General features: G+C 38.2%; 1 protein-coding gene across 1 annotated transcript; it reads right to left on the bottom strand.

Annotated features, from left to right (window-relative positions):
• Positions 1–829: 829 nt before the first annotated feature.
• On the bottom strand, positions 830–6,805 carry LOC134267842 (uncharacterized). Its single transcript, XM_062750054.1, has 5 exons — positions 6,690–6,805; positions 5,495–5,815; positions 5,144–5,272; positions 4,125–4,265; positions 830–2,044 (listed from the first exon to the last, which is right to left on the bottom strand). The coding sequence occupies exons 2-5, from the start codon at positions 5,813–5,815 to the stop codon at positions 830–832; spliced, it is 1,806 nt and encodes a 601-aa protein (XP_062606038.1). The 5' UTR covers positions 6,690–6,805.
• Positions 6,806–9,808: the final 3,003 nt, after the last annotated feature.

Below are 9,808 nucleotides of genomic sequence, written 5' to 3'. Positions count from 1 at the left end.
TAACAGCGATACAGGTCTATAATTTGAAACCAAAGAGGGGTCATCCTTTTTAAAGAGAGGAATAACATGTGCTATTTTCCAGAAAGATGGAAATATTCTATCTGACAGGGACCTGTTGTATAACATAGTGAGTGGTTTAACAACAGAATGGAGAGTAGATTTTAACATTTAATGACTTATACAGTCCAACTTTTTAACACCTTTATCATTATATATTTCAACTATCTGAAACAACACGCACTTCTTCATATTGTTATTCCGTAAGTATCGGGTAATTTCATTTAGACTTGGGAAGTGTGTGTTGTTAATGATTTTTTTTTTGTTTTTTTTTTGGTTTCAAGGACAGACATTTACAACCACATGTTGTATTAATTAGCGGACGATGCATCAATACACATCACCCTGGCTTACACCTTGGTAAGATTGCTCTGCAAGTCGTCAAGTGATGGTGCTCCTTGTTATCAGCTGTTCTCAGTGGGGATCCTAACATATCCCCACTAACAACTATCTGAAACAACACGCACTTCTATTTAAGTATCGGGTAATTTCATTTAGACTGATATATAAGTGTGTTCTTGACTAAATTATAAAAGTAAAGGGTACATCCAGGTAAATATCTCTACCCAATACTCACTCAAAGTAAATAACAAAATTATTTTTTTTTTTTTTCCTCATATAGTTTATATGTCAAGACATGAAATTGAAATACAAAGGGTGTTATTTAACAACATTAATTAATTATATAAAATATAATTGAGTGATCAGGTGATCTTTTGAACAACTAGTATGTATTAAACATAAGCGTGTGAGGTTGACCACATCATATTCTTTAATTTGTCGGCTTAAAGGCTGGACTAAGAGAGGAAAATTCTCCATGTGTTTTGTAAAATCCTTCAATTTCGTCTGTGTCTGCTGATAGATTGGCAATATTGCTTGCTAATGTGCTAGCATCTGTCAAGGTTTTCGTCCTGCTGTAATAATAAGCTGATCGTTCACTCGACCATCCGACATGCTTCATGAGTTCCTGGGGAGATGTCGCAGTGCCTGAGATCGCCATGGTTACAGCAAAACCTCCTCGTAGACTGTGTGGGGTTTCTCCTTCATAAATACCCAAAGATACCAGGTAAAACCGAAGCCGTTCATAAATTGCCGAGTAACCCAGCTGTTGATCCAGTACTCGCCCTGATTCTGATACGGGCCTGAAGAGATATCCTAGACTCAAATCCACGTTATTTTGTTTGGACCAGGCATAGTAGTTTTCAAGACCTAAGACAGGACAGATTGACTTATCTTGGGACCTTTTTATGACAAAGGTGTTTGACTTTCCATCTCCACGTAATGTCTTCCCGTAGGTGTGCTCGAAAACAAATCCGGAGTTATCCTGCAATTTTTTAACTTCCTGCGATAAAATATTGCAAACATCGCTGATTCTATCCCCGGCAAAGAACTGAATTTTGAATATCGCTTGATCTCTAATCAAGACAAACTTTTCCCTTAAGGAAAGGTCAGGGCGAGCAAATTCTCTATCAATAAACAGGGTCATTTTCTTTATCTTTCCCAAAAATATCGGTCTGGCTTGTTTAGGTAACACATGGGATTTTGCCTGTTCTTCTTTACAGAATTTTACATAGTTTTTTACTTCCGGGGACAAGCAGGGATTCCCTGACTTAGTATGAACATCCCATGATCGAGTTCTTCCATGTACATACAATATCTCAGATATCTGTTGAACCATATTATGAATAGTTCCTGCTGCGAGCCTAGTAGGGCATGTGCATTCAAATAAACCAAGTTTACCCAAGTGTGGACACGAGATCCCGTGTATCTTCGTCTTCCCGAATCTATCACTCCACACCATAAATCGGCACACATCTTGTGGCGTCATACTTGTTAAGTCCGGAGAGGTTGGTAACTGTGATAAGAAAAGTCGTACCCTTTTTTCCAAGTTTTTCATCTTCTTTGTGGCCTTTTTATTGTCCTCGTTCTTTTCAAGCTGACTTAATCTCTTGTCAATAGCAGGAAGGTCAACTTCATTATCTTCCATCTACAAAATAAGAGTCCGTAATTTTATTATAATTTCAGCTGAAATCCACTCTACATGCTTTAAGTTCCCATTTTAGTCCCAGTTTATCGGATGTAAACCCTTTTTTGGATGGAATAAGCAATACAGTTTTATCGCCTTGTCTACCTAACGTGAAAAGATTTACACAATGAGCACTCAAAAGTGGCCACCAAATTGGTCGCGGGTACATTATTGGCACAATAATTGTGCACTGTTTTACTTTTTGTTCTTTAAGGAGACACAGTACGGGGAATATGAGGTGAAATGGAGGAAACACGTACGGGCGCTTCTCACTTGACAGATCTTGTGCAAATACATTAACACCCGCTGATTGTGGAGTAGGGTTTTGAGTGAAATGTCTCAATGGAACTCCAAAGTTGGATATCATTACATTCGTATCTGTCGCCATCAAATCTACTGTATGTGGTCCAAACATAGTCTCAACCCTCTGCCATGTTTGGGGATTTAGCATGCAATCTGTGTAAGAAATAGTTCTAGATGGAGCGTCTGCAGTATTTTCTGCTGACGGCACATAGTGTAATCTCAAGTCAATATTCAATTTCCAAACTGTCTGGAATATATTTTTCATTATATCAGCCAAATGCCGGTCCCGTGACCTTTGATTTTCCCAAGCATGCAAGACTGCGGTATTGTCAACATGGATGTCTAATCTGTGGTCTTTGATTTTCATCGCTAAGGACTTGAGGGCAATGTCGACAGCTGATGCTTCCTTAAGATGAATCGGTCTATCATCCTCGCTTGACCAATAGTCTCCAAAAGATAGACCCTTGTCTTGGCCTGACATAAGGGAGATTCCATAGCGGAAAGAGGATGCATCCGTTGACAGTGACATTTGAAGATGTTTCTCTTGTCTCCAAGGCGCGAAGCCTTCCCAGTCGTCCAAAAACCTCCAGTGTTCGATCTCTTGTCGCAGCTCACGAGAAATGATTGTTTGTTTACTATTCTTCATGCACAGTGATATCGCGAAATTCATTTCCCTTGTATATAATTTGGCACCTGGTATAACGATTGCCATTGATATACATTTCCCGGCGAATCGTTGAAGTGTTTTAACATCAACTTCATTTGTTTGCAAGATACTCTCTCGTATTCTGATGAATGATTCCTTTTTATCCAATGGAAGTAAGTAGGCCTGTTTAGTAGAGTCAACTAAAAAACCTAAGTATCGGACTACTGTAGTTGGGATAAGCTGGCACTTTTTGATAGCTAGTGTATATCCTAAGGCTGTTAATTCGGTCACAATAAGTTTCACCATTTGTAACGGACAAGCTTGTTCTTGAATTTCTGATTGAACATATTGCTGACACACTGCAAGCCTGTCATCAATGTACTGAACCATATGAATACCTTTCTCTCGAAGATATGATGTGATTTGCATCCCAATCATTTGATATATGTAGGGAGAGGCTTTCCAACCAAATGGTAGGGTTGTGTATGTGTAGACCCATCCCCCAAACTGAATTCCAAAGTACGTTTCTGATTCTCTGGTGAGTTTAATATGATCGTATCCGGATTTTTCATCGCAACACATCATGTAAGCATGTTCCCCAACAAGTCTATGAACGTCTTTAAGTGTATCTAAAGTGAAGGGTAAATCCTTAGTCCACAAGTTCAAAAAGCGCTCGTCATGACAGAGTCGTGGCTTATTTGGCTCCACTGTCAAAGGCATGATAATCTGAGGGAGACAGCTTGTTCCCACCCTTCCCCATAATCTCAATGAACCATTCACTAGTCTCTCACTTATTTCTTCTCTAATAAAATGAACAAAGTTTCTGCAAGTTTTAGAATTTTGAAAATACTGTTTTGGTGGGAGTCTATTATCATATGATTGCCCCTTGAAGTTTCCCTTAAACGGACGCAGGAAGGACCTAACATCAATGCCATTATTGACCCAATTTTGAATTGTAGTTGACATTTTGTCCGAGTTTCTTTGAGTTATACGCAACCATTCATCTTTGTGTTTGTGAATTTCACCCGAAATGAATCGATCAGGATTTCTTACAGACAAATGCAGTAAATCGCTGTAAGAATCCATAAATACTTGTCCATCTGCATGGATTGTTGGCTTGGAACCGTATTCTCCCAATGTCGTCCAAGTAGGATGCTCTCTCTTACGTAAAATAATTTCCTCTGGGTTAAATTCGTCACTTTTCTCCCAGTCAGGAACGTAAATGTTAAATTCCTGCAAACATGAGATATTTATTATTACTAATAATTATACCTCTGATTTGAGCATCATCTACTAGGATAACATGGGAAAACATGATCCCAAACCATCAATCCACGTGAGAGTACTCACTAGGGCTTCAGTGTCCCCGGATATCAGGTATTGGGATAACAAATACCAATAACACTCATTTCATTTTATATTTAATTAATTCTACTTTCAGACTGAAAACACACTACATGTAATGTATTCAAATCATTGACAAGTGATAATTAATATCATATTTTACTTAAAGAGATTACCAATAAATGTACATTTCAAGTCTGAGAAATTAATTAAAATTGACTAAATCCGTTCTTTAAAATTGTCAGATGTCATTGAGAATTCATTTTTCCTCTCGCAGCCTTCATTTTCGTACAGTCTCGGACATAGTGGTCATTTGCCCCGCAGAATAGACAGCCGGTCCTCGGTTGCCGATATGGAGCGCGCTGGTATCGGCGGTACCCATACTGAGAACCCACTCCGTGCGAACCAGGTACAAAATTGTAGTGTGGTGGAATATATCCCATGTAGTTTGGTTGACCATATAGATTCAATAGTGGAGATTGAGTTTGAGTTGGAGTCTTCTCCGTTTCCGAAGGTTTCGTTTCGGGTTTTGATTTGATAGCTTTAGACAGCGCTTTACCTACTATATCAGACGCTTTGCCTCCAAGGACACTCAGACAAAAGTTTGGGACATCAATTTTGTCTTGATTTAAATTAGCCTGTCGGGAAAGCTCATCAAACACGGAGGCCTCATCATGGCCCTTCCGCCTAGTTATTCTGGCGAGCTCATCCAAAGTAACAAGGAGAAGAGGGATACTAGGGCTGCTTTGAAGTGCCAAACTCCTCACCTTTTCTTTCACATTCTCTATTTCTTTGTCCTCTTCATTTTTCTGACTTTTCTCAAGTTCTTGTAGTCTCTTCTCAACGCTCGGCGCCGACTTTCCTTTCTTGGCAGGTGGCTCTTCCGGCTCACTCTCCTGTACACAAATAATTGTGAAAATCAATCAAAATGAAAATCGATATTATTTATTTATTTTTATTTATTTATTTATTTTTTTTTATTTTTTTTTTTTTTTCTTTTTTAAATAATTTTATCTACACAAGTATAATTCATGTAATAAGGAATATTGATTAAGACATCCCGTAGTTATGATGCTAGTAATAATTACACTAATTATCAATACAGTTTAACTGTTTACCTTGTTCTCGGCGGCTAATTCTTGGCCAGCTGGTTGGCCGAACTCATTCGCCCTTAAGATAACTAGATGGAGAAGCGTCCTTAAATTCTCGTCTGACATCTCTCTACCTGCCATCTGCAGGCAGTCTTTTTCTGACTCTCCAGTCAACTCCCTGAAGGCGTTAATCACTTCCTCTTTGTCCATGTCTTCAAGCGGCGTGTTAATTTTGTACCGCGCAAACTGCTTCACCGGCTGTTCTAGTCCTCGCAGCTCTTTGATGACGGGGAACAAGTCTTTCCCCCGCAGAGAGTGTCTCCGCTTTAAGACAGTCGGAGGAGGCATCTAGTAATGAGAAAATACATGAAAATGAATACCACATTTAACTTAATATGCTAGACGTTCATCTTAATATCATCTGCATGTTATATCTATAAATCTTTATAATCATCATGATTCGGCCTCTCGCATCATTACTTAAAGAGCCATAATTCATATAGACAATATACTGTATATTTATATCTATTCTTAATAACTTTCGTATATTAAAGATTTTATTCAATAGTCGTGGACAGCCCGGGCCCTTCACTGGCATTGAATTTTCCAGCAGCTTATCTTCATAAACTAGAATCTCCTAATATCTCATTAATTAGCTTATAGACAAACTCTATATTTTGATAATCATCATCATTTCGCGGCTTTTCAAACTTTCATGTGTTTTACACGCCCCAGTGGCTTTTAATTTTCTACATTTCATTCAACAATATAAAGCAGCAGGAAAAATTCTAAAGCCCTCAGCGGCTTAAAAGTTAATGCATTTGATATCAATAAATCTACCCTCAGTTGCAGTAAAATAACAGCGACAGTAAATGTTCAATAGCCCTCAGCGGCTTCAAATTCCATGCATTTAACTTTTGCCCTCAGCGGCAGTAAAATGTTTAGCCCTCAGCGGCTTAAAATTCCATGCATTAAACTTTTGCCCTCAGCGGCAGTAAAATAGTTAGCCCTCAGCGGCTTAAAATTTCATGCATTAACTTCTGTCCTCAGCGACAGAAAATGTTTAACAGCCCTCAACGGCTTAAACTTTGCCCTCAGCGGCAGTAAATTTATCTATTAGCCCTCAGCGGCTTAAAATTTTATGCATTAACCTCTGCCCTCAGCGGCAGGAAATTTTCAACAGCCCTCAACGGCTTTTGTAAATGTAGAATTAATATATTACCTATCCTTGTTTGTCTTTTCTTCTTAACACTGGCTATACACGTCTTATCTGTTGCTCTGCAAGTCGTCAAGTGATGGTGCTCCTTGTTATCAGCTGTTCTCAGTGGGGATCATTCGCGAACACAAGTGAGAAATTCAGATGTGAAATTTTCAGTGGCCAACTCTATGGTATCAGCTTCATTGATGATTTTATCCCAATTACAGTTTTCTATCAAAGTATTTAATTTACCAAAGTCTGCATTTTTATAGGCCCACACTTTTCTTTTGTAAGAGCGATTGTAGTTTATATTAGAGAAAAGCGAGATAAAAGTAGCTCTATGATCACTTATAGATGATTCCATTACTAATGTGCCCGATTCGCACACTTGAATATCAACAGAAGAAAAAATTGGGTCAAGCAGCGTGCTCGACGTGTTCGTAGTTCTTGTAGGTTCATGGATATTGTTAACTAAATTGTGTGTTGCGATTATTTCACGGATGATATGTGTTTGTGGAGCTGTAAAGAGGTAAACATTAATGTCACCAACTATTACTATCGTATTGGATTTTTCACCAACTTTATCAAAACTCCATGAAAGTTTGGTCCAAAAACTGCCATCAGAGTTTGGGGGACGATATACACAGCATAAGAGATAGTTAAAGGTATGATTATCAATTTCAATCCATATGCATTCAAAGTCAGCTGGTTCGAATTCATGTCGCCTAATAGCGCGTATTTTTTCTGATAAGTAAATCATGACACCACCCCCGTAACAGTTTCTATCTTTCCTCAAAATATTACAAAACCCATCTAAGTGTAAGTCATCATTGTGTACAGTATGGTCCAGATGGGTTTCTGTTAAACATAAAATGTCAAAATCATGAACAAAAGAGTTTAAATGATCGATTTTGTGTCTAATACTTCGTATATTGAGGTGTAAAATGTCAAGGACATGTTCAATGGTAGGCCCCGGATTGACCTCGATATCGCCACATGCTAATAGAACAAATGTAAACAATTGACAATAGAAATTAATATACACAGAATTGTCTGTAATACATTTCATGCATTGACTAAGAAGTTTAAAAATGTTTTTGAGTAATTGTAACAAATAGGCGCACGGAGACACAGACCACAAACATTTTTTAGAAGTTCCTTTACCTGATAAATAGAATAAACCGACTGCAGCTCGATATTCTTCTAGTGAGTTACCCATTGTCTATCTTTTGATATATATAATTGTATGGAAGTATAAGACCGCAGTCAGTAGCTGCCCAAATTTCGCCTACTACATTATTCACTTGACATATGTATACAAAGTTTGCATGACTTAAGTATTGAACACCTAATGTAATAAAATAGTTTCTAACAAAAAGATGAGTGAAATATAAGCACAATGTAAACAAAAACAACAAATAAAATATATACACTAGAACCAAACTGGTAATACAAGAAATATTTTGGAAAATACGTAAAAACAACAGTTGACCACTGATGACAGAGTTGCAGTATAAATTGTGTAGCTGGTTGTGTATGAGCTTAGCCCATAGAACAACGTACATGTATGTACAAAAAATAACTAGACGGAGAAGCATAGATGTGGTGGCATAGTTGTGGGTTTAGAATTGGAAAAAATATCTATATATATATATAGACAAATATTACAAATTTTGAACAGATTAAGAGAAAAAAAGTGAAAATGACATTTTAATTGTTGAAACAAAATGCAGATTTTGTTTGTCAACTGTTCGTTGTATATAATATAGGTATTTATACACAGACAATCACATTTAATAAATATCTGGAAAGGACGGATGTCAAAGCTAACGGACAGATGCTATCACTGCGGAACGTGGCCGAACGGACAGAGGTCGTCCTCCTGTCTGATGAGATATGTTTTTTTCTTATTATCTCGGATGCGGATTTTTCCGTTTGATGACCAAGCCTGTAGTATTTTATGCTGTCGGCAAAGCTGGCGACACATATATAGTAGTTTGTCTCGACGCTTGGTGAGATCCTCGTTGATCATCACATGTCTTGTTTCAGAATTTCAGATCGACAGAACGCAGTCTTGCAGTTATCTGTCTTGGTCCAGATCGTCCGCCTTGATTCGATTGCTCGTTTCTTGGTGTCCCTACCCTGTGCGACGTCACGATGTCATCTCGGTTGAGGGGAATTCCGGCCTTAGCAGTGACACCCAAGATGAGGTCTGTTGTGTTTTCATCATCGTTTTCAGGAATTCCTGTAATTCTGACGAGAGGTCTGCGGCCGTATTGTTCTAACTCGTCTAATTGAAGTTGTAGGTCATTATTTGATGTTTCGAGACTTGTAATTTTTTCATAGAGAGGCTGGACGGCTTTTGCTACTTCTTTCCTGACTAGTTCAGCAATTTCACCCTGAATTGATAACTGTACAGCAGTGGCAATGCGTGCAATGTCATCCTCACCAATTACCACTTGGTGTGTCATGGAAGGAATGGGTGGAAATTCCTTGGGATCCAGCTCTCTCAGAGGGGTGGAGGTGGTTATGTGAGATGGTTCAGACACAGACCCATCCCTCTGTTTTTTAGGTGACCTCATGATGTCCGAAAATGACTTAGACATATCACTTAAGTTCCTCTTGTTGTCCCCTTTCTCGGCCATTGTTTATACGCAGAACTATACCAATATAGAGAATTGTGTAGGGTGAGTTCACCATGCATCGGACACATACCTTGCTTCGGACAACTTTAGGCAATAAACTCTCTTTCAACTTAAGAGTTCTGTGTATTTATTTGTTTCTGTCTTAAAGAGGAAGATTTGAATTTTTTAATGATACCGATTGTGTTTATCATGTTGAGATAAAAATTCCCCGAGAATGGCCTTGAAGTTGCGTCATATTTTACATCATCAAAGGGGAATAACCCGAAATGTATGATTTGGCAATTTTTAGAGTTATCGTTCTTTTAAATTCGACTTCCACGGAACGAGTCGAACTTTGGTGAATTTTGTCAGGGATCGGTACTTTTACATAAATTATAAAGAAATTTCACTTCAATGTTTGTTTAATTCTTATTAGAGCTGGTTTTTACTAGTATGCTATTTTCACCGTACATCGGACACAAATTAACCGTGCATCGGACACTTTCCGATGCAATGGTA

Source organism: Saccostrea cucullata, unplaced genomic scaffold (assembly GCF_032062105.1).
Source record: "Saccostrea cucullata isolate Sc308-1 unplaced genomic scaffold, CSIRO_AGI_Scuc_v1 ctg9199, whole genome shotgun sequence".
Classification (NCBI taxonomy): domain Eukaryota; kingdom Metazoa; phylum Mollusca; class Bivalvia; order Ostreida; family Ostreidae; genus Saccostrea; species Saccostrea cuccullata.
This window is presented reverse-complemented; position numbering and strand designations above follow the sequence as displayed.